We start from the raw sequence: 24864 nt of genomic DNA, 5'->3' as shown, positions 1-24864 counted from the left end.
TGTGGCAGTGGCACAGAGCAGCAGCCCTTGGCTGAGACTCAGAAGGGACCCGTGTGACTTCTCCCTGGAGCCCATTAGCCAGAGTAGCCAGGCGCCCGTGCCCAGCTGAGCCCGGGGCGGGAAGGTGAGCGCTGGTCTCCCTGCCACAACGACTCCTCGGTCGGTCATTGCCACCTCGGGGCTAGAGTGGCCGTGGGCTCGGGCCTTCAGGCCACCTGCAGACCAGTGCTTTCTGCCGGTAGCGAGAGAGATTTAGGCCTCACTCCCACCCTTCCACCTTGGTACTTGGTGTTGAGCAGGTGAACTGCCTTTTGCTTCTACCAGATTCTGGGGAAGGGGGCATGGTTTCGCCTGGTCACCAGTTGCTCAAGTGATAGAAGACCCGGACAAGTCACGTTTGAGGCCCTCTGTTGGGGTCAGTTGTGGAGAAGGACTGTGTTACTGTTCCATTTATCTTCACTAAATATGTCATGGGCTTAAGGGACCCAGAGAAAAAAGCTGCATCCCCTGTGGGCCTCTGCGGAAGGGGGAAAGGTAACTGATGTTTGCTGAGCGCCTGCTGCCAGCCGGCCATATTCTCGGTATTTCAAAGTACACAGGATCTTGGTTACATCATGAGCACCCATTGGAGGGAAGAGGGTATGGTGTCCACAGTGAGATTTAGAAATGTTCAGAACTGTAAGGAAGTAGCATCTCCTGTTCATGGGACACACCTGGCCGAGTGTGGCCGTGGAGTCAAACCCAGTCTGTCTGCCTTGAAACTCCATGTTGTTGGTTTGTTTGCTTTCTAAACCATTCTGCCTTGTCTTTCCATTGTGAGGACCTTGGCGCATAAAGAAATCTTACAGGTGCACACATTTTCGTGTGTGACCAGAGGCTGTGAGAATCTGAATCCTAATTGCCCCATTGTTTATTGAGCCCTCGTTGTGTCTGGACTCTTTGAATCCTTATAGCAACCCTATGACTTTACATGATTCTGTTGCCACCATCTTATAGATACAGAAGCTGAGACCCAGAGAGGCTGAATGATTTGTCCAAGGTCACCCAGCAAGTCACTGGCAGATAAGGGTTTGAACCCGGGTCTTCCAAGTCCAAGTTCATCATCTAGACCACTACCCTACACTGCCTGCTGAAACTTGAGCACGCCCTTCCTTCTGTACAGGCGTTCATGGCCCCAGCTCACCCATGGGTAGTGACTTGGTTTCTCCACGCAGGGAGAAACTGGGCGGTCATTACCTGAAGGGGGCCTCTCTCAGCTTGAGGCGAGTGCCATGTGGTATGAGAAGGAGACTCTCCAGGGAGAAAGACTTTTTTCTGAAGCTCATAAAATTTAATGTTTTTCATTTACTGTCTTTGTTTTGAAACTTGGGCATAATACATAGAGCCGTGTTTGAAATATTCAGGAGGTCTCTGTAGTCCTTCTGAAGGAACATGATTAAGAATGCAGGCTGGACCCCCCTTATTTCTCGAAGACATTGGAATATGACAAAGAGCCATATAATTTCAGAATTTACATCTTCATATGAGATTCTGTGCTTTCCAGCACCCTGCACAATAAATGTTAAAGCGACACTCCAGGGTGAAATATTTTTTGAAGAAACCTCTGGAATGGGGAGCGAGTATTAGATCCGTGATATTGTAGAACTTCCTGGGTCTGGCAACTAGTTCTGCGGAGCAAGCAGCAGCTGTCCTGTGCTGAGGCCCTACTGTGTGCTGGCCTGGGTGCCCTGAAGGCTGTTCCCTGTGACAGATCCCCACCTCACAGCTGAGCAGGCAGAGCTCAGAGCAGGGGCTTGGGGATGGGGGCCTGGCTCTCATCTTGTTCCACATGCCTCCTGTCCTGCAAGCTTCCATGTGATGTAACTTGCGGACCCCTCACCAGGCCCCCAGGGGCGTCTCCTCCATGTTCCTGCCGCACCACAGGCCACACGGTATGGGGACTGTCAGAGGCTGAATCCTGTGGAGACCGGGGGTCCCTGAGGGTCACCGCTGATGGGGGCACCCAGGACAGTGCGTGTGGCTAAATGAGCAAATGAAGAAGTAATTCTAGAAGTGTGCGGGGAGGCGCATCTGGCCTCAGGAATAATAGCTGTATAAAATAACAACCCCAGAGCTGCAAGAGATTGTACCCGCGGTAGCTGGGAGCATGAGCTCCGGGTTTGGATTCCAAGTTCTCTGCGGATCCGTCTTGACTAGGACTTAACCTCTGTCAGCCTCGGTTTCCTCGTCTCTTCCCTGGAGACGGAGCTAGAACACAGAAACCACCAGGGCAGGGCTCGCTCTCTCTCTGTCTCTCTCTCTCTCTGTCTCTCTTATGTTGGCTGCTGTCCACAGTACTGAAAACAGGGCCTCGTGGGCGGTAGACGGTCCGGAGAAACTTGTGGAAGGGATGAGTGTGCGCATTTTCAGGCGTTTCCAAAGAAGGGAATATGCTGTGGCCTGGCCTCACAGGTTGGCTGCGTGTGAGCTAATGAGTGGGTGATGCTAAGAACCAGGTCTGGCCCAGAGTACGTGCCGAGGACCTGTTGGCTCTTAGTGAGGAAGGAACCCCCCGCCCCACCCGGCACCCCCTTCGTCTTCCTCCTCCACTGCCTGTCGTGCCTGGCCTGCAGGCTGGACAAGGTGTTCTGTGCTCGGAGGTGGATGAGGCCACCGTGGAGCTGCCTTCCAACTGTGGGGTCCTTGGGAATCCGTAGTCGGCCTCTGTGAGCTGGCCTGTAACCGCGGTAGTTTTGAAAGGGGAGGCCAGCAAAGCTGTTCAACGTAATTCTGGATCCATTTCCCCAGGGTTATGTACTTGTAATGGGTTATAATTGCACCCATTGTGTGATGCCAGGTGAACTGCATTATCTCCTGTGTTACCAGAAAGGAGACTTTGTCCTCTTCGCTACCGCTGACCCTCCCCTAATCCCGCAAAAATAAGTCCTGGGAGTTTCTGGGTCACTTGGCAGTGATCCCAAGTCAGATGTATGGAGACGGAGATCTGCGCTCTATGCAGACACTGTGCATTGCGTGGGAGACAGCGTTGTCTGCTGGGTGCATGAAGACTGGTCACACCATTGCTGCACCTCCTTCTGTGGGAGTTTTGTGTAACAAAGAGTGTGTGGATCCGGGTGTTAGCTATTGCAGTAACTACTTTGTGCTTACGGGGAAGCGTTCTATCCCCTTTGGACCTCATTTTCCTCCCCCTGTGAAATGGGAGCAACAGTGGCAGCTGGCAGAATGTCTCAGGCCACTGTGTACAGTTGTACAGGTTGTATACTGCACAAGGGCATGTGTTCGGGGACCAGTAGGAGCTATATGTAGCCCATACCACGCTCACCGAGCTTAGGCTTCATGAGACTGTAGCTACTCAGAATGCACACCTTTTTCTTACCTCTGCAAAAGATCCTTTATCTATGCCCCTGCAGATGCTTCATCTGTATTAAGTGTTAGGAAAACAGTAGCCGCTTTTGCTACTGTTGATGAATCATTTATGGAGACAGTGGATGAATGGATCAGAAGAGTGGGGGAAGGAGATCAACAGAGATTTGACTCAAGGTTTGAAGAGTAGATAGGATTGTTGGAGGGGGAGCATGTAGTCTCATTTGGTCAGTGGCCATCTTTCCCTTGAGATGTTTTCTCCCCTCCCCTTCCCACGTCTCTGCTCTTCTATTGGCTATATGCTATGCCAAGGAAATTAATGGGATGCTGTTGAAAGTTACTATAAAATTTGGGGCTCTGGAGAAATTTCAATGCAGACAAAATGGTATAACATATCTCCCCATGCCCGTTGCCTGCCCACCCGGCACCTTCTCTTTGGCCAGTCCTGCTGCCTGCCGACCCTCCTTGACCACCCCCTCCGTATGATCTTGAGGTGAATTGCAGGCATCTTGTCATCGTATTCGTCCACCTCATTGACAGGTGTCAGGCAGAGAGGAGCGTGGTCTGGTTTGGGTTTTACGGGGACTATTTGAGCATCAGCTCGCGCGCAGGGCGGAGAACAAGTTGGGCAGCAGGGGCTGCCCTGTTTGTCCAGGTGGGATATGAGGCTGCTTCTGACCCAAGGCTTGGGGGACTGGCTGGAAGAGAGGAAACGCATCCGGAGGGGGTTCAAGCTGTAGATCGTGCAGGGCCTTTGGCACTGGCTGCTTTTGGTAGCACCTGGTTAATAGCAAGCAGCGGCTAACAGTATGGAGTACTTGGTGCACGCCAAGCTCCAGGCTGATCACTCCTCATGTGTTAAGTCCTTTAAATGTCACAGAAGCCCTGTGACATTTACACTGTTATCAACCTCATCTTATGGATGAGAAACTGAGGCCCAGAGAGGGAAAAGCGACTTGCCTGAAGCCTCTGCCAGGAAGGGGGAAAGGTCTCCTGGTTCTGGGTGCAGCATGCCCTGAACACCCTGCCGGCCAGCCTCTGTGCTGATGCTCCAGCAGGAGGGGGGATGGATGGCGGCACCTGTTTCAAAGCTTCGCGGCCACATGGCGCGTCTGTGCTGTTCCTGGGAGAGCGCATCCTTCGTGGTTTTGTCGGGCTTTGCTCTTCCTCCTCATTTGTCTCAAGCAACCGCTGCGAAGGTGTCGGCTGCTCCTTTGTTACCGCGGTTTCTTAATATTCTGCCTTTGCTCTGGAAGGGCCATGAGCAAAGGCAGGGAAGAAAAGGTGTTTTCTGGGCTGTGCGCAGCTGCTGCTCCGTGTGACCTTTCTCCACGGCTTGCCTCTGTATTCTCGGAAAGGTCGTGCGTCAAGAGAAGTGAGGACCCACGTGTTAGGGACTGGGACCCAGCACCTCCGTAGCGGACCTGTCACAACTACCTGAACATGTGTTTCTCAGCGACATCCCGGTATTAACTGAGCTGTTGTTAGTTCTGGGTGTTTCTTCCCCTTCCCCCTCCATGAAATCGTAATCCCAGCCAGATGTTTCCAAGTATTACTTCTTGCAAGCTTGGCGCTGTGGGCACAGCGGGGCTCGCTACACAGGAGGTGAAGGCAAGCTCTTTCAAACTGAACTAACCACTAGGGTTTCCTCCCCAGTCACTACTTATCTCAGTGACTTTGCAGACGGAGCCCACACGGTCCTATCTCGGTGGCGCCTGGAGGTGGGTCTGCCTCACAGGCTTCGGCCGAGGGTGTCACGTGACAGCTTCATGACGTGCTGTCGAGGAGGCCCAGTGTCAAGGTAGCAGAGCTGCTGCCTCGCCGAGAAGGGAGGGCATGGACAGCTCCTGGGCTCAGCCCCCCTTCCCACCAGCAGGAGCAAAGCAAAAGGAGCAAAGGAAGGAGGAAGCTGGAGAGACTGGGAAGATAGGAGACCCAGGACTGTGAGCTCTGGACTCATGCACCCCTTCTTGCAGACAATCGCTTGCCCTTTCTGAACCTTGGCTTCCTCATCTGTAAAATGGGCGCAGAGCTACACTTCCCAGGCGGGTTGTATATGCTAATGTATGAAGCCCCCGCAACGCTGCCTGACCCCAGAAAGTACTTGTTGTGATCACTTAGGGCTCCTTCCCTGGGGCCAGCACTGGGCAGCGGCCGAACTCTCTTTCTCTGTTCCCCATGACAAACCTGTACAGCAAGGGACAGTGTCCTCAATTGACAAAGAACATAGCAAGAATCAGAGATGTGAAATTATTTACTCGCGGTCACACAGCAGCGAGTAGACAGAGCCTGGGTTTGACCTCCTGGTGCTGGAGTGCTCCCGGAATCTTCTCTGAGTTTCTCCCTTGGACCCTGAGTTCCCCAGGAGGGTCTGCCTTAGCAGGGGTTCTGACTCCTTCTGGGTGCTCTTTCCCTTACTGCCAGGGTCTCTCGGGGTGGGTGTCTGGAAAATGGTCCGAGGCTGGGTGTCTGGAGGCTCCGAGGGCAGTGGGAGGAGGTCTCCGTGCTGGTGACAGCATGCCCTGTAGAGCTGATGGTGCCTTTTCCTGGAGGGTGTGTGTCTGGTGGTGCTTGTTCTTCGGGGGGGGGGGGGGGTGTGTGCGTGTGTGACGGCACCTTGTCCCTGGGGGGTGTGAGTGTGCTGGTGCTCTCGTCCTGGGTCTGGGTCCATCACTCCTGGCGGCCCCGTGCTGCTGAGAATGCGCTAGCATCCTGGTGATGGTGGAGGGAGAGGCAGGGGGGAGAGTCCAAAAGGAGGACTCAGAACTTTGAATCTTGGTTCTGATGCAGCCGGCTTGCTGTGTGGTCATGGGCAAGGTGTTGATTATCCTCTCTGTGCCTCAGGTTCCCTAGCTATGAAACTCCAAGTGGAAGCATCACCTCCCAGGGAGCCATGGCATCGATGAGGTGCTTCCTAAAGCATCGCTAGAGCAGCTGTTGTGCCGAGGAATTGCCCTGTGAGCCTGACGCCCCTTCCCCACGGTCACTGTCCAAAATGCCCCCTCATTTCTCACCTTGGGAGTCTCATGGCCCCGGCAGAGGAGGAGGAGACCGGGTCTAGAGTCGTGGCCCTGGTAGGAATAAGCCCTGTGGCCTTACACGGGGCTCTCAGCCTTTCTCAGCCCGGGCTTCCTCTGTCCCCACACGGTCACAATATTGCTCTTGCTGGCTAATTTATCCGTCGCCTGAAGGGTCACATGATGGAAAGACTGTGGGCTGTGGAGCCGGGATGACTGGGTTCGTCTCAGCTGTCACTCGTGAACTCTGTGACCTGAGACAGTTTGTTCCTTAATTCCTGAGCCCCACCTTCCTCCCCTGGAGAATGGGCATGATCAGGCAACTGTAGGAAAAGTTCAACACACGGGGGTCAAAGAAAGTGATGGCAGCTATACTTTCCCCAGAACTTCTGAGACCTGTGTCCTAGGCTGGGTCTGCATACTCATTATTTTAGTTAACTTTCCTAAATTTGTTTAGTTTTCAAGCCCAGACTGACACTGTACAAGAAAACAACACAGAGGCACCTGAGTGGATCAGTCGGTTGACCGTGCGACTCTTGATTTCCATCCGGGTCATGATCCCAGGATTGTGGGACTGGGCTGCACATCAGGCTCCGAGGTGGGCAGGGAGCATACTTGAAATTCTCCCTCTTTCCCTCTTGCTGCAAAATAAAATTGAAAAAGAAAACGCATATCCATCTGATAGACTGACAGTTGATAGCGTTGGTTCTGTCTCTGTTTTTTTAAAGTTTACTTATTTTGAGAGAGGCTGTGCGAGCAGGGGAAGGGCAGAGAGACAGAGAGTGAGAATCCCAAGCAGGTTCCTCGCAGTCAGCAGCCAGAGCCTGATGCAGGGCTCAAACTCACAGAACTGTGAGATCGTGACCTCGGCTGCAATCAAGAGTCAGATGCTTAACCAGCTGAGCCACCCAGGCGCCCCAGTTCCTTCTTTTCTTTTCTTTTCTTTTCTTTTCTTTTCTTTTCTTTTCTTTTTCTCTTTTCTTTCTTTCTTTCTTTCTTTCTTTCTTTCTTTCTTTCTTTCTTTCTTAAAGAATTCAAATCTCATCTAAAAACAATCATAGTTGGGCTTCATTTTTCATCATTAACTCATCATTGTTTCTGATAATTATTAATGCAAGGCACAACTGGGGTTTTTTCTTGAACTTCCAATTCTTTGCAGACTGACACCTATGTATACCCCCCCCCCAAAAAAAAAAACCCAGAAAATCTATGGAATTCCTGGATTGCATTGCAATATGAAATTGTGTCAAATATTTTTAGCTCTTTACTGTGAACTTCTGTTCTTACCTAGTCCCACTCTGGTAGCCCACGGTCCGCCTTCCACATCTCGGCCCCATTTCACGGGCCCCTCTGGGTAGCACCTGCCGCAGGCTCACTGCGCCGTTTCCGAGCGTTCTGCCCGCCACACTGCGCATGCCAGTTGATGCTGTTAGCGCCCTGGGGTAGTTGTTCTCTGGCTCGTGGCCTGGTTCACCCCCGCGAGGAGTTGGAAGTGGACAGCCGGCAAGTGGAGACGCTTCCGTGACACCACTGTTTTGCAAATAGGAGCTGAAAAGCTAGGTTTTCTGCAAGTCAGGACCAGCCCAACTGCAGTTGATACACTGTGTGTGACTTTGAAGGCAGCTCCCAGAACTGAGTGATCATCATGGCCGGTGGGGCCTTCAAAAAGTACTTGGTTGGATTTCCTACTCCCAGTGAGTCAAAATTTCTGAGGGTGAGGCCCCCAAATCTTTCTCTGTTTTTAAATGTTTTTTATTTTATTTTATTTTTGAGAGAGAGAGAAAGAGAGAGAGAGAGAGAGAGAGAGAGAGAGACAGAATGCAAATGGGGAGAGGGCAGAGAGAGAAGGAGACACAGAATCCGAAGCAGGCTCCAGGCTCTGAGCTGTCAGCACAGAGCCCGACGTGGGGCTCGAACTCACGAGCTGTGAGATCATGACCTGAACCGAAGTCAGCCACCCAGCCAACTGAGCCACCCAGGCGCCCTCTCAAAATCTGTATTTTTCAAACACCCTCCAAGTGGCTAATGATCAGCTTGGCTCGGGAGCCTCTGGCCCGCACTGCCCTGCTTCCCTCTACCCCGTGGGGCAGGCTCCTCTCCTTCACCCTCGAGGGGCACAGCTTTCTACCATAGCTCCGGATGGAGTGCAGAGAGCGCAGACGCAGACGAGGGGCCTTCCCGCCTGCTGCTTCCCGACTCTGACTCTGACACTTAGTCCCCTAGCCCCGCCTCTCTGAGCCCGAGGCTCCTCTTTAGGAAGGCACGCCCAGCCTCCAGGAGGCATGTGGGCGGAGCGAGGATCCTGTGAACGGAAGGATATAACACCTGGAAGAGGCGTGGCATGCAGTTGGTGCTCAAAAGCCGATGCAGACAGGTGGGCGCTGGCCAGGGCTTGGTCCTCACTGAGCAGGTGCAGTGTCCTCAGCCCAGAGAGAGGTTCTCGAACCCTGCCTGCAGCCTGTGTACATGGGACCAAAGAAGAGCTTTTGCGTTTGACGAAACTTAGGATACTGAGACCTCTCAGTGAATGTTTTTGGATCCTTGGGGGGGTGTGACCCGAACATCCTCAGTTGCTGTTAAAATTTGGGGGGTGTCTTGGTGTCGTTCATCAGGGACGTGTCTAATCAGGTAGCTGAGGGAGAAGCATGATTTGCTCTGAATGTGATTAGATAGAACATTCTGATATCAAAGGAAATGCCAGAGGCATTTTTTTAAAAAAAATTATAATTCTTTCATGATTTGGCAGGTAATTATGATAATTCCTGGGATTTTCACAGACTTAAAGGCTTTTTCACAGCCACTTTGTTTTTGGAAATCATCTTCTCTGATGCTCCAGCTGGAATGGATTGCTCAGTCCCCTGACGTTCCAAAGGCATCATCTTCCAAAGCCCAACTCAAATGTCACCTTCCTGATGGCACTTTCCCGCATCCCTTAGGCCAGGGATACCAAGCAGGGATCTCCCACGGACCCAGATGCTGATCGGTTGGTAATGGCTGCCTGGGTGTTTTCTTGGGGAAGGAGTGCAGCAAGCAGCTAGTGATATCTGCCAGGGGCTGGAGGTGGGAGATAGGAGGTGGGCCTGGTGAAGTCTACCAAGCCATGTGGTTGAGCATTTAGGTGGGTTCCAGCTGTTTGGAGTTAAACTGGTGCTTTGGGCACAGGGACAAGTAGAGTCACCAGATAACTCCCCAACAGAGATTTGCCAGGTCACAGGTGGGTGATACAAAAGTTGGATAGATGTTGCCAGATCGCCTGTGACTTAACACTTCTTGAGTCTTTCTACCTTCCATCTTTGTTCTCTCTGGGGAGGCCTTCCCTGACACCCTGTCCTCTTCCCCAGTCTTTCTCTCTCCCTGAGCTCTAAGTTTGTTTGACCTGGAGGGTGTGAACCCCATGACATACCTGCCTCCCCCCACCACACGTGGAACAGGGCCTGACACGTGGTTAGCAATTCTGTTGGTGACGTTGCCTCAGTGGGGGACGAGGAGTCTGTCTCCACAGCTGAGCTCCTTGGTAGAGCACGTGTGGCCCCTTGTTTCCAGCTTCAGCAGGCATCCTTTTCCTTTATTTCCCTTCCATGCCATCACCCATCCTGGAAGGCCGGCTCTCCCCCACTGAGCGCTCACCATGGCCAGACGCAGTGCACCCGCTCAAGGCAGCAGCTCTGTGGCCCCATGCAGTGGGTATGGTTTTGAACCCTCATTTCGTAGGTGAATGGCTTTAGGCTCCTCGTCGTTAAGTGATGTGCCCTAGAGCTCACTGTAAGTGATCAAGCGCAGGCCCATCTTGCACCGGAATCGGAGCCCTTAACTGCCTTGTCTCAGCTGCCCACGCCACCCCAGCAACTTCGGGGCCTTTGCACCTGAGGTTTCCTCTGCTGAATGTGCCTTTCTCCTCCCTGTCTACAGGGCGTCCTCCTAGAGCTCAGTGCGTTTATGGGATGTAGATCTGTGGGTCTGAGTGACTTTAGATGCCAAAGGTGGGGGGCAAGCGATGGGGGGTTAGAGAGAGGCCGGCACCAGATCTCAAATGTGTTTGGGTTTTATTTATCTTCAGGGCAGCAAGAAGCATTGAAGGTTTTAAACAGCAAGTGACAGCATCACATGTTGCTTTGGGAAGATCACTGGGTCTGCTTGGTAGAGGAGGGACTTGAAGGGTAGCTACTTAATGTCCCTCCCTCCCCATTCCCTGCGAGTTTCTGTGGCTGCTGAAAATCAGGAATGGTCAGGTGGGACCTGTAAGCACCCTCAAAGCCTAATAAAAATTCCAGCAGGCAGTGCTTGAGCTTCCTGCTTTCGTTTTTATGATCTCTGCTTGGTCTGGAGGCTCTGGGAGACTTGAATCCATTTTTAGTTATAATGGACTTGGAAGGAGGTACTCACGGAACAGCATGCTCGGCATGGTTTGTGGAAGACGAAAGCTGTGTGTCTCAGTGCCTGTGTGTAGGGATCTCTCGTACAGAAATTCAGAGTTTCAGAGCCTGGCTGAATAGCAGGAAACCTTGTAGTTTTCATGGCAGCTCGAAATGAGCGCATCAAATTTTGTCTCCTCTGTTCCCCTGGATCTCCACCCCTTCCCCCTGCCTCCTTCCCTAGTGAAATGAAAGCTTCGTCTGACACGGTCAACTCACTCTTCTGGCTGCAGAAGAGAACAGCTCGTGATAAATACCCTTTGAAGCTGGGATGTGTCGATGTTTTATGCATTTATGGAAAATTTGTTTCAACACTCTGGCTGCCCCTGCAAAACAAAGCAAAACAACAACAAAGCGAAAGCCCTGCTTTGCTTTGGAAATGACAGTGGCATTTATTCAAAGCTCTATTTTGTGGGGGCACGTTGGCAGGTATTTAGCAGTGATATGGGTAGTTGTGTCACAGTTTCCTGTTTACTGTGTGGTAAACGGATTCTTAGGCCCGAGGAGGCTCATGGGGGATTTACGTGATTTCTGTGTGGAGGATCCACACACGCATTATTAGCGATACTGTGTGTGTTTGTGAAAGGCCACAAGAAGACCATCCTAAGCTTTTTTTTTTTTTAATACAAAAGGGATAAGACAACGGGGAAACATTAATTTTGGGTCTATACACAAGGACCCTGGGTAGGGGCTCCCTGACTTACTCTCCCGTTGTTAATTGCATGGGACTTGCAGTGTCTTTCCGGCCCTTCTCACCGTGCATGTCGCACTGGTTTGAAAGAGGTGCGCACCTGAGAGACGGGGGCCACCGTGGACAGGGTGGGGGTTCACACAGCAAGTCGAAGGAAGCCTCAGAATTTGATCGGGAGCTCGGTACGTTTCATGTTGATTGTACCACGGCTGCCTTTAGTTTCAGGCCAAGAATTTTAATTCTTTTAAAGAGCCCAAGTGATTATACCTGCTGGTAAATGGAACAGTGTTCATTATCAGGAAACTAAAAAGTAAGGAAAAGTAGAAATAATGGAAAGAAAATCTGTCCCTTGACTAATGGTAATATCTTGTGTATTTCCTTTTATGCCTTTTACCTTTTATATAACGATGTATCAAAAAAAAATAGAAAAAAAGGGGGGCCCTTCTTTACTCCTCCTGAGGCCTCAGGACTTAGGTTAATGATCCTTTCTTTTCCCACAAAGGCGTCCTTAGATCCCTTCTTTATTCTGATGGTATGTTTTATATTTCATATATAATACTTATTACAAATGGTCTGGTAATATTTTTGTCTCGACTAGTGTTTATACTAAGTACCTGGCTGCAGTCTGTGGTATGTAGGAGGGAGTCATCTCTTGGGAAAAGCAGGGAGACAGGGTTAGGTGAGGGTCTCCTGACATCTCCATTCTCGAGGGATTGTCTTTTGTGGTTGTTGTTTATTTATTTTTGAGAGAGAGAGAGAATCCCAAGCAGGCTCCACACCGCCAGTGCAGACCCCAGTGTAGGGTGAACCCACAAACCATGAGGTCATGAGCCCAAGTTGGACACTTAACTGACTGAGCCACCTGGGTGCCCTGGAGAGGGGTTCTCTTTAAGATACTTGCAAGATTCTTCTTTGAACGTTCCTGAAGAGCATGGCAAGAGGACGTCTCACATTTCTCTAAAAAGTTTAAATAAATTATAGTTGAATTTGATTTTAAGCCCGGTCAAGATTGCTCATGTAATCAGGGAAATTACTTTATGTTTTGGCCTTACAGGAAGACATCTTTGTAAACAAATAGCTGGAAAGGTCTGTTGTTGATTCTGTACATCAGTCATAGACTACCTTATGGCAACCTCTGTTTCTGTTTCTTTGGGGTGAGCTGGGGGCATTAAATAAACGTGCAAAAATTCAAGGGCTCACCGTGGGCCACCATCAAGTGGGCTGCACGTGGGGCACGGTGGAAGTGGTAGAATCGTGGCAGGTAGCCCAGTGGTCGAGACCCAGGGTCCTGGAGTCAGTCCTTCATTAGCGGTATGACCTTGAGCTAGCTTCTTCCACTCTGTGACAGCCTTTCCCTTCTGCAAGGCAGAAATGACAACGCCTGCCTTATAGAGCCCGCGTAGCAAAGATGTTAGCAGCGCGTGGAAAGGATTTCCTGGCGTTGACTAAGCAGTGACTGAGGGGTAGCTGTGCCATTGCAGTTCTGTCTGTCATCATTACTGTTCTCATCGCTTTGAGCTCTGGTTCTATTTTGTCGGGTTTCAGAACCAAGTTCCTGAGGAACAGAAATGGTCAGTCAGTCCAGCTGTACCATCAGCAGCGTAATTTTTGGCAGGCCCAACTCAGATAAGCAAGAAAGCCTTTGCTAGAAAAGCGTCCATGAAGGAGAAAAACCTTAGGCCCCAACTAACCCGATAACAGCACCGTCCTGACCGTGAACGGTCGACCATAGATTCTGTAGTGTGCAAGACGTGTTCACCTTACAGGTGGATTTGCGCGACTCACAGGTGAGTGGCGTTCTGTCTCCAGCCCAAACAACCTCCCGGTGCCTTGCTGACAAGTGACAGGCCCAGAGAAGGTGGGACAGGTGACCATGGTGAGGGGAGTCTGCCCTCTGAGCCTCACTGTTCGGTGCTTGTGTGTTCCAGGTGGCGGAGATGCACGGCGAGCTGATTGAGTTCAACGAGCGCCTGCACAGGGCCCTGGTGGCCAAGGAAGCCCTCGTGTCCCAGATGAGGCAGGAGCTCATCGACCTGCGAGGGCCGGTGAGTGCTCCCCCCCGGGAAGGTCCCAGCCCTGCCCTCCTGCCTGCTGTGTCGGTCTGTCTGCCCAGCCTCCGCGGCCCCCAACCCTGCTCCTCAGCTTGTTCGTCGTTGACTGTGTCGAGGGTGTAGAAGAAGAGTACAGAGATGGCCAGAGGGAGCTTCCGGGTACCCGCCGTCCAGCTGTTACATGTGCATTAACCTCCACTGCGCTTGGTTTTCTCTGGATGGAAGGGGGTAGAATAAACACGATGATACCAGTTCCATTTGAAGCCCCCCTTTGTAACGTTTCATGCCCCGGCACCCCATAATCCATATTCGGAAATGGGCGTGTAGCCTTCTCCTTCCTATTTTTATACTTTGCTACATACATACGTTTCAATTGGCAATAAGCAGTCTTGGTTCTGTTTAACTTTCCCCTGCATGATGTTACTGTGTAAATCCCGTGGCCCCTTGTTTTTGCTGGTTTTTAACTCAATTTTGTGGTTTGAGGACTGTCTCACAAAGATCTAGTACAGGATCTTTAAACTGTGGCTCTCTCGATACTTGGGGCCACTTACGGTAGTCCCCCCCATAGCCGTGGTTTCGCTTCCCGTGGTCTAGAAGCACACCACACTCCTTCTGGTGAGTTGTGAAAAGGTCAGCGGTGGCCTCATGCTACATCACGATGCCTGCATCACTCACCCCCCTTGATCCCGTCACTTAGGCCTTGGGTCATCGCACATCATCACAAGAAGAAGGGGGAGTACAGGACAGTAAGATTTTGACAGAGGGGCTCATTCACATCTTTTATTACAGCATATTGCTAAAATTATTCAGTTATTTTCTGTTGCTAACCCCTTACTGTGCCTGATTTATAAATTAAACTTTGTCATAGGTATTCATGTGTAGTAAAAAGCACAGTATGTGTATGCTTCAGTGCTGTCCATGGCTTCAGACATCCACTTAGGATCTTTGAATGTATCCCCCGCAGATACATAAGGGGGGACGATGGTAGTTACTGGTTGTGGGCTGTCCTATGCATCCTGGGTGTTTAGCAGCACCCCTGATTTCTACCCACTGGAGGCCAGCAGCACTCCAGGCTGTTACAGTGACCAAGAAGGCCTGCAGACATTGCCCAATGTTTCCTGAGGGGCAGGGGCCCAACCACCCTGGTTAGGAAGTCCTGGTCTAGTTCATTCACTTTCTTGACTCTAGTTCTCTATTGAACAATGTATTGCACTATTTTTTTTTCAAAACATTTTTTAGTGTTTATTTTTGAGAGAGAGAGCGCGTGCAAGTGGGGAAGGAGGAGAGAGAGAGGGAGACACAGAATCCGAAGCAGGCTCCAGGCTCCGAGCCATCAGCACAGAGCCTGACTCGGGGCTCGAACTCACTAACTGTGAGATCATGACTGAGCTGAAGTCAGCCGGTTAACCAGCTGAGCCACCCAGGTGCCCCAGTACCACAGTACACCACAATCCCGTCGTGTTTTATTGGACATTTGGGTTGTTTGCATTTACTTAGCTGTCACAAACCCAGATGCTGAGAGTGTTTCATCCTCCTGTGCACGTTTATGATAGCTTCTTCATCTCAGAGCTTTTATCATGTTAAATGTCAGATGCCCATAGGTAGGCAGGTAAGTTTAAAGCACGTCCTGTATCCCTGTGAAGTAGAACTGTCCTCAGTCGAGGTTAGTTTGTTTGAAGTTCTGCACCTGCTTCTCCCTTCTGTATTAATTTGAATCAAATACTGGGTGTGACTTCATCTGTACACAACTCCGTGTAGATCTTAGAAATAGGAAACCATGAATATATTACCATCGTCCCCTGTCTGTGACCATTAGTTCCTTTATACCATCAAATATCAGTGTTCTTACTGTTCCATATCTTTTTATAGCTTTTTAAAAATTAGGATCCACATGAGGTCCACGTGTTGTAATTGGTTATGTTCTTTATGTTTCTCTTCTTCTTAAAACCCTTGTTTGAATTTAGTAAAATACGACATAAAATTTACCATGTTAGCCAGTTTGACGTGTGCAGTTGTGTGGCTTTAGGTACACTCACGTTGTTGTGCAGCCCACACCACCGTCTGTGTCCTGACCGTGTTCATCTTCCCCAGCTGAACCTCTGCCCCACTCTACCCCGACACCCCATTCCTCCCTCCTGCATCCCCTGCCAACCAGTGTTGTGCTCCCTTTGTCTCTGGATTGAACCACTCGCTTATGTTTCTGTTCTTCTATGGAGTCCTCCAACTCTCTTTTCCTTAACACGCGTCTGCTGAAGACCGGGTCGTGTCACCACCTGAGACTCGCAGATCGCACCTCTACAGTGTTACTCCACACGCCCCTCTGTTGCCTCTGTTTTCTTAACTTGGCGCTTGGGTCTGGGCACTTGGATGTTGGTTTAATTTTCCCGCTAACATGCCTGTCGCTGGAGTGGTGTTTTCTATCAGGAGATGGATAGCTTCTGCTTGTCTCCCTTTACTATCTTAGTGGCCATTTATTAGCACTTCCTGCCTCCACTACGCAAATGTTTCCTTGAGATCCGTGTTGTTGTTGTTGTTTATCACCTGTTGATTATCCCTCTGTCAGTGTGTAGGAGTTCCTGCCAACACTTGAACGTCTCTACGAATGCTTCTGGGTGTGAGGTGGTTTCCCTGGGATTTTTCTGATCACGAGCGTGGTGGGCCTTCTTGACATTTGCTGCCTGGTTATTTTGGCTTCCCCTTCTGTGACTTGTAGTCTTTGTCCACTTTCTACTGGGCTGTGTGTGTGTTTTCTTGCTGATTTCTAACAGTACTTCACATATCTTTTCAGTTACGCACTTTGTGAATATTCCCTACCAGCCTCGGGCTTACTTACGAACTTTTAATAAAATGGCAATTGCAAACCTATGGGAAAGGGAGAATCATTTAATGAAACCCAGTCACTCAGCTCTCCCAGTGATCAGCTCTGGGTCATTCTTGATTCATTCCTACTCAATTCAATCCCTTCCCAGCTCAAATTATTTGGATGCATGTTCAAGTCATGATACTATTTCAGACATAAATATTTGAGTATTTATCACTAAAAGATATTTACAGTACGATTATCGTACCTGAAAAATCAGTGATAATTCCTTAGTGTCTTCAGATATCCAGTCAGTGGTTAATTTTCTCCAGTTATCTGAAAAAAATGTTTTTGATTTATCTGCTGTAATCAGGGTCTTAATGCAGTGCATACGTTGCAGTTGGGTAATAGGTCTCTGAAGCCTCTTAATTTGTATATTCCCTTCCATAGTCCTCCCTTCACCACCTTGTGTTGCCACTATTGACAAACTTGGCCCTTTGAACTCTAGGTTTTCCTGTTTAGGATTTTGTTGATTGCGACCCTATGGTGATCCTTACCGTGTTCCTCTGTCCTTTGCCTTTCCTTTGAATTGGTCATTAACTGTAGAGTCTTGATGAGTTTCAGGTTTGATTTTTTTTTTCTTTTGGACATCTTGCTTTCACAGGTGGCGGTTTGTCCTTCCAATCAGGGTGCACGTAGGCATCGATGTGGGAAGGCACCACTGGAGGTACTTTCACACCAGACCCTCTTTGTTTCTCTGATGCCAGCGTGTGAATGTTGCCTCCTGTGCTTAAAGCCCTGTGGTGCATCCCTGATAGAGTTTGTTTCCCTCGCTCCTCACAAGCCCAAGATTTGTACGAGATTTCTGTGGAGCTCTTTCATTAGGGAGAGGCACATTTTCCTAAGACGGAAACACATTTCGTAAGTACCTATTGTGCACTAAGAACCCTTTGCAGCAGTTGATATCATCTTTGTTTTATAGGTTGACCAAGGCTCAGAGAGGTCCCCGAATCTCTGAGTGAGTATGTTGTGGAGCTGGATTCAAACCTGGATTTAATCACAAAGTCTGTTTCTTTCTTGCGCTCCACCAACTCTGGGCAATTGGGGGAACAAGTAAGGGGGCTTCCCTTGTGTTACCCATCAGCCTTCCAAGCAAGATCCCAAGGTGCCTCTGCGTGTCCTTCCCAGCCGTGCCCCGTGTTAAAGACCTCGGCAATGTGCCTTCACATTTTACTGCATCTGTGACCCCGTAGCTGAGAAAGGACAGTGGGGTTGTAGTAACGGAGAACTTCCGGCGTTGACTTGTGTTTCAGAGTGTGGGTGGAACTGGTATGGGGTGCAGGCAAGTGTCTCCCATATCCCTGCCCAGTGCAAGGGGTCCTGGCATATTCCATGGCCCACCTTACTGGAGGGGGCTTGATAGCAGGTGCAGACCCAGGAGGGCTCCCATTCCTTAGTGTAGGTCGGATCCTATAGGAATTGTCATGTGGCCTTTATGCTGAAAGAAAGATAGGTGGCTCTTGTCGCCGCAGATGAATTTTCAGAGTGCACCTTTGGTGCATTATTCTCTGTGCGAATGACAAATACTACTAACCAGTTGTTATAAATAAGCAACTCTGGTTTTAATAGGTGACATTTATTGAGTAATTGATGTTTACCTCACATTTAAATACGTCTAAAGTATTAGCCCTTCATTTAATCCTCACCGACCTCAGTGGTGATTACCATTATGACACCATTTTGCAGAAGCAGCACCTGAGGCTCAGACATGAAGTAACTCAGCCAAGCCCCCACAGCAAGAAGCGGGGGCTCTGTCTGCCTTGCAAGACTGGATTTTGCTTTAAACAATTGAAATTTGCAGACTTTTGGACTCTTGACAAATCTCGTTACACCCATGCTAAAAAGTCAAGCAGTGTAAGAGCATTTAGTGAAAAGTGAATCTTCCTCCTGTCGCTGGCCCCCTCGTTTTTCTGCCTGGAGTCACTAACCATGACCAGTGTTGGGTTTGTCTTTTCAGAGATGAGGGATGCCTGGGGGCATCACACACACAGTCCTCCATGCTTTCGTAACTAGCTGCCGACTCCATATAGGACTCCCCCCAGCCCCATTTAGCGGGGGGGGGGGGTCTTTTTATTTTACATGTAGCTCTACCTCATTCTTCTGTCGAAGAACTATGGCATGTTCCCTTAAACTGGCAATACCATAATTTATTTAACCAGGCCCCTGTTGATGGATATTGAGTTGTTTCTCGTTTTTACTTCCATGACAATGTTAGCATAACATTCTTGTGAAATCCTACTTTTGGATTAGAAGATTGTCGGGCAGTCTATGGGACTCAGCTCAGCCAGCTGATCCCCAGAAACCTTGCCTTGGAAGATTTCCAAGGCACTGGGGAGGACCACCCCATTCTTCCATCCTCCCTGACCTCATTGCAGGAAACCCTTCTGGGGGGCCAGTATCCATCACCAGCTCACGATGTATCAAGTTCTGACAGTGTGTCAGGCACACATTGGGTCTTCGTGTTCATCCTCACTTAATTTTGGAGAGAAGCCTGTGAATCAAGTTGGGATGTCACCCTCTTTTATAAATCTGGCAGCGGAAGTACAGAAGGGTTTAGGTCCCACCTGCCACCCCGTTACGGTGCCCCACAGTGGTGGGCCTCCAGCCTGTCGGTCGTCTTCAGCTCATGGCCCTTGCTTCCTCGTTCTATGTACCCTTTGCTCCTGCTGTTCCCTCTGCCTGGAATAATGCTCTGTGCTCAGGCCTCAAACCATCCATATCAACTCCTCACTTCCTCAGGAAACTATGCGGATGCCCGCGACAAGGTCACATTTTCCCTGTAGAGTATGATGCTTACAAGCCTCTCTCCCTTCTTCTCTTAATGTAATTCTATGTGAATCTGTCACTGATTGTTATCTGTCTTCCCTGCTCCGGAAGAGCAAATTCTATGTCTCCCGCTTGCTTGGGGCCCAGTGATTCATGCAGTAGGTGCTGAGTTCATGTGGGTTGGCTCATTGAGTGAATCATCAGATGAATGAATGAAAGTCCCAAGTAGGAAGTGCTGGAGTCCAGACTTCCCTGGAACCTTTGACGTGTAAGCCCACCTTCTCTCTGCCCTGCCATGTTTTTGTCTCCCGTCTGAATGTCCTTCAGGGCAGTGGCATCCATTCACACAGAGGTAGCTCTGACTGTCATAGGATCCTTTCCTGGGGGCAGGTGGTGCTGGACACAGGGAGGAGAGAGGAGAGAGGTCATTTAAGGGCCTGAAGACTGTGGGAAGAGCTGGCCATTTGGGCAGTGGTCCCCAGGGCACACTTGACCTTGTCATTGCCCTGGGTCTGCTCTGCTTACCTCCCCAGAGTCAGATCACTGGGGCAAAAGGAAGGAGGAAGTTGTAAGCTCAGCTTCAGTTCTGGAGCCTTCTATGCCTCTGTGAGAAGCATCTACCTTGGGAAGCTCGGGCTCTCCTGCATTCATTTCCACTCGGCCCTGCTCTCTGCTCACCTTGGGTTTGACTTGCTTTTACACTACCAGAGTGTCAAGGGCAGCCCTGGTTTTGCTCTATTTGGAAGCCCCACCTGGCCCTTGTATCAAGTGGGGATAACATGGCTCCCCTGGGCGCTCGTGAAGAGGCTGCCAGTAAAACTGCTCGGTCGTGGGCTCGTGGCGGTGGCCTGACCCATTTTCATGTCCGAATCGCCAGTGCCTAGCACCGACGTGCACGTAGTAGGTGCTTGCTGAACATTTGCTGAGTGAGAACTTCGTTTGCACGGAGCTCAGGAGGAGTGTCTGACCCGGATGGTTGTTTTCAAAGATAGGAGCAGGGACATAGTTTGCTCCCACTGCTACCTTTTTGTGATGTTACAGACTTTGAAGCCAAGTTGCTTATTTTAAGAATGAGTTTGGGATTAGGGGTTGAAGTTTTTTCGTTTTCTTTTTTTGAATGTAGGTATTTTTAGGACTCTGCTCATTATTCTTTTCTCCCCCTCTGGTATAAGATGTGAATGAATGCCGGAGTTTTTTCTTTTTCTTTTTTCTTTTCTCTCTTTCTTTTTTTTTTTTTTTTCCACTTTTAGTGGGATTTGATTACAGCCCTGAGAGCTCTCTGGGAGAACAGCTCCTGCTTTGAATAATAAATGGAGACTGGGAAATAGAGCCTTGTAAGATTTTGAGGCGTGCGGGTCCATTAGAGGGGAAAGCTTAGGGCTGAGCTAGTCATCACGTGGGGGTTCGTTCCCCCTGGGGGAGCAGACATGGTCTCACTTCACGTCGTTGAAGTTGGATTCCTCTTCTCTCTCTTCTGCTCCTGCGCTGGGTCTCTGTCTCTCCATCCTGAGCATCCTTTAATTGCATCTGCCCCTTCCGCCCAGGCGGCAGAGATGGCCCAGTGTGTGTGACTTGAGGCGGCATTCACATCCTCTCCCCGTGACAGCGGCCCTGTGTAATGTGTGTCTTAGGTCCAGGGGTCACACGAGCTGACAGAGATGCAGGGAGCTCTCGTGACCCAGCCCGAGGCACATGGCTTTGCAGTGGTACCCCATGCAAATCCTGGCCTTTCTCCTTTTTCAAACCGTGCCTCTGCCTCTTTCATTTTTGCTTTTTCATTTCAAGCGAAATTTAGTGTCTGATGTGCTCTAGGCCCGACACACTGGGTGGTTTTAAAGATCCAGATTCCTCTGTGGTGCCCACTCCCTACCTGCAAGATGAATCTGTCCCTTTCTTGTCTCCAGCTCATTCTGGACATCAAAGTAGTTTTTGTTTTGTTTTGTTTTTAAGGCATACTAATCACTTCATCTTCATCTCAGAAAGGGCTCTTTGGAAAACTTGGAATCTAGAGAAGGCAGTTTCCCAAAAGCAGAACACTGATTCAGAGGGCATGCAAAGCTGGTGCCTTTAGAAGAGGGGAGTGCAGTGGTGGAAGGATCCAGAAAATGTTAGATCAGAGCGTGTTCACTGGGCTTCCTTGCTGTAGCCCTTCCCACAATGGTGCCTCCCCGCTCTCCAAAGAGGGTAGGTAGAGCATGCGTTATATGCATTATTTCCCAAGATCATTTCCCCAAGGAGCATCTTTTCGAAAATTTGTTTAAATGTTTGTTTATTTTTGTAAATATAATTTATTATCAAATTAGTTTCCATACAACACCCAGTGCTCATCCCAGCAAGTGCTGTCCTCCCTGCCCATCACCTACTTTCCCGTCTCCCTCACGCCCCATCTGCCCTTAGTTTGTTCTCAGTCCTTAAGAGTCTCTTATGGTTTGCCTCCCTCCCTGTCTGTAACTGTTTTTAGCCTTCCCCTCCCCCATGGTCTTCTTTTAAGTTTGTCAAGATGCACATATGAGTGAAAACATATGGTATCTGTCTTTCTCTCACTGACTTATTTCACTTAGCATAATACCCTCCAGTTCCAGCCACGTTGCTGCAAATGGCCAAATTTCATTCTTTCTCATTGCCAAGTAGTATCCCGTTGTATATATAAACCACATCTTCTTTATCCATTTGTCAATTGATGGACATTTAGGCTCTTTCCTTAATTTGGCTATTGTTGAAAGTGCTGCTATACACATTGGGGTACAGGTGCCCCTAGGCATCAGCACTCCTGTATCCCTTGGGTAAATTCCTAGCAGTGCTATTGCCGGGTCATAGGGTAGGTCTATTTTTAATTTTTTGAGGAACCTCCACACTGTTTTCCAGAGCGGCTGCACCAGTTTGCGTTCCCACCAACAGTGCAAGAGGGTTCCCGTTTCTCCACATCCTCTCCAACATCTATGGTTTCCTGATTTGTTCATTTTAGCCACTCAGACCGGCATGAGGTGGTATCTTAGTGTGGTTTTGATTTGTAGTTCCCTGATGATGAATGACGTTGAGCATCTTTTCATGTGTCTGTCGGCCATCTGGATGTCTTCTTTGGCAAAGTGTCTACTCATGTCTTCTACCCATTTCTTCACTGGATTATTTGTTTTTCGGGTGTTGAGTTTGTTAAGTTCTTTACAGATTGTGGATACTAGCCCTTTATCAGATATGTAATTTGCAAATATCTTTTTCCATTCCGTCGGTTGCCTTCTAGTTTTGTTGATTGTTTCCTTTGCAGTGCAGAAGCTTTTTATCTTGATGAGGTCCCAGTAGTTCATTTTTGCTTCTAATTCCCTTCCCTTTGGAGATGTGTCGAGCAAGAAATTGCTGTGGCTGAGGTCAAAGAGGTTGTTGCCCGCTTTCTCCTCTTAGGGTTTTAATGGTTTCCTGTCCCACATTTGGATCCTTCATCCATTTGGGGTTTATTTTTGTGTATGGTATAAGAAAGTCGTCTAGTTTCATCCTTCTGCATGTTGCTGTCCAGGTCTCCCACCACCATTTGTTAAAGAGACTGACATTTTTCCATTGGATACTCTTTCCTGCTTTGTCAAAGATTAGTTGGCCATACACTGTGGGTCCACTTTTGGGTTCTCTATTCTATTCCATTGGTCTCTGTGTCTGTTTTTGTGCCAGTACTGTACTGTCTTGATGATCACAGCTTTGTAGTAGAGGCTAAAGCCTGGGATTGTGATGCCTCCCATTTTGTTTTTTTTCTCCAATATTACTTTGGCTATTTGGGGTCTTTTGTTTATTTTTGAGAGAAAGATAGAGAGAAAGAAAGAGCGGGGCGGCGTGGGGGGGATGCAGAGGGAGGGGGAGACAGAGAATTCAAAGCAAGCTCCAGGCTCAGAGCTGTCAGCACAGAGCTCAGTGTGGGGCTTGAACTCCTGAACCGTGAGATCGTGACCCAAGACGAAGTCGACGCTTAACCAACTGAACCACCCAGGCGCCCCAAGGAGCATCTTTTCTAAGATGTCTTTGGAGGAAGGCATTTGGGAAAGTTAGGGCCCAGTTACACACCGTTTCATTACCCACGCACCAGCTGGCAAGGGGATCAGGGAAGCCCGGTTTGTCTCATGGGCCTGTCTGGGCGTGCAGGGTGGAGGGGCTGGAGGGGAGGGAGTGACACCGTGTGGCTGTGGGGTGCAGTGGGGTCTTTCGGTCCCGGCTCCGACTGGCTCTCCGCTCACCCCAGCTGGCCGGGGCCTCGGTCACCTGAGCAGCGCTGAACCCTGGCCCTCGGGGCCTCTTGCACAGGTGCTCTCAAGGAGCTGGCACGTCTTATTCTCGCTCAGATTAACTTCTCTCTCCTGCTCTCTCTCCACTGTCTGGTTGATTGTTAACTTTTTCTCTTTTTCTTATGTCCCATTGCGCTTTTCTCTTGCTGTTCTCCTGCCTGCTTCTCTTTCTCTCTGTCTGCTCCTTTCTTTCTCTGTCTGCCTATCTTGACTCTGACTCTCTCTGACCTCCCAGCCCCACTTCCTGCGTGTGCTTGGTCTCCGTCTGCCTGTCTGTCTCTTGCTCATGCCTGAACCCTTCTCTGCAGCCGGCTCACTCTGTCTCTCCCCTCCCCGCTCCTTCCCATTTTCTCTCCTTGGGTGAGCGTTCTCGTTGCCTGGTGATGGGAAGATGCCTGCTGTGCGTCGCAGCTGGCTCGACAAGCTCACAGCCTTTCCGTTTCTTCCTTGTTGCCCGACTTGTGTGTTCTGCACAGGGCCCCTGTGTGGTGGTATACCTTAGGACCAAGCTCCCCAAAAGCCTTTGCAGACTGTCCCTTCCTGCCTGCTGCAACACGGTTCCCCTCTCTTGTGTTGTACTTCGTTTCCCATGCAGACTGGTAGCTTTCTTGAGACGGGTCTGTGTTCACGTGCCTCTCCTTGGGCTGCCACCAGAGTCACTCCCAGAGCGTATGATGTGTAAATCTGACCATGTACCTGTAGGATCCATGGTTACACTCTCTTAACCACCATACTTGGTTATCCAAGGTGCCTTCCTGGATCCTGCAGGATAACAGACTTGCTGTTAATCCTTGCTCTAAGCTGCTTGGCGTTTCCACAGGGCACCCTTCCTCTACTGTGGAAATGACTGTGCCTGGTGGGAGAGCAAGACAAGTAATTTAAAATTCAAGGTTGAGATCGATGGCGGAAAAAAAAAGAAACTCATCCCAAGTTTTTTAATATGGCTCACTTTGAAATGAAATGCTTCCTGGGACTTGCTTGGGATCGTTAAAACCTTCAGAGGGAATGCTTTCATTTGTGGTCTGATGCTATTTAAGTACAGAAGCTTAATAAGAAATATATTTTTCAGCTGGGCGGCACTTGCAGAATATCTAATGATCAAGTACCAAATTGTCTGCTGCCCCACAGCAGCTCTAAACGTTGAGTTCCAAATTATAAGAGGCTTTTAAATCCAGCACTTGGACATTGGTGTTTTAATCGTCTACCGTCTTGAAGGAGATTATTTTTAAAAGTGCCATTTAAGAGAGGCTACTAAAAATATATCGCACATAGAGGCTTAGCTTAGAAATGTTAGTTTTTGACACAGAATCCTCCAGAAGGATGATTGCAGAACCCACTTTAGACCTCTCTGTGTCCCAGAATCAAAACCCCTCTTTCAGTCCAATATCTTTTTCTGCCCATGGGCACAGACCCTGAGTGATCGCACGCTCCTTGGCTTTAAA

The 24864-nt window shown here is 49.5% G+C and overlaps 1 protein-coding gene across 11 annotated transcripts in view; it reads left to right on the top strand.

The window, feature by feature from the left end:
- SNX29 (sorting nexin 29) overlaps window positions 1–24864 on the top strand; it is a 499251-nt gene that overhangs the window by 309921 nt on the left and 164466 nt on the right. For all 11 annotated transcript variants that reach the window (XR_007147865.1, XR_007147866.1, XR_007147869.1 and 8 more), the window contains one exon: window positions 13412–13528. Coding sequence is in view for 2 of the 11 variants with exons in the window: in XM_047839171.1 (XP_047695127.1) it covers window positions 13412–13528 (117 nt within the window). In the remaining 9 variants the exon portion in view is untranslated. Of the gene's footprint in view, window positions 1–13411; window positions 13529–24864 lie in introns of those variants that run through there.

The sequence above is a fragment of the Prionailurus viverrinus genome, chromosome E3 (assembly GCF_022837055.1).
Source record: "Prionailurus viverrinus isolate Anna chromosome E3, UM_Priviv_1.0, whole genome shotgun sequence".
NCBI classification, from domain to species: Eukaryota; Metazoa; Chordata; class Mammalia; order Carnivora; family Felidae; genus Prionailurus; species Prionailurus viverrinus.
This window is presented reverse-complemented; position numbering and strand designations above follow the sequence as displayed.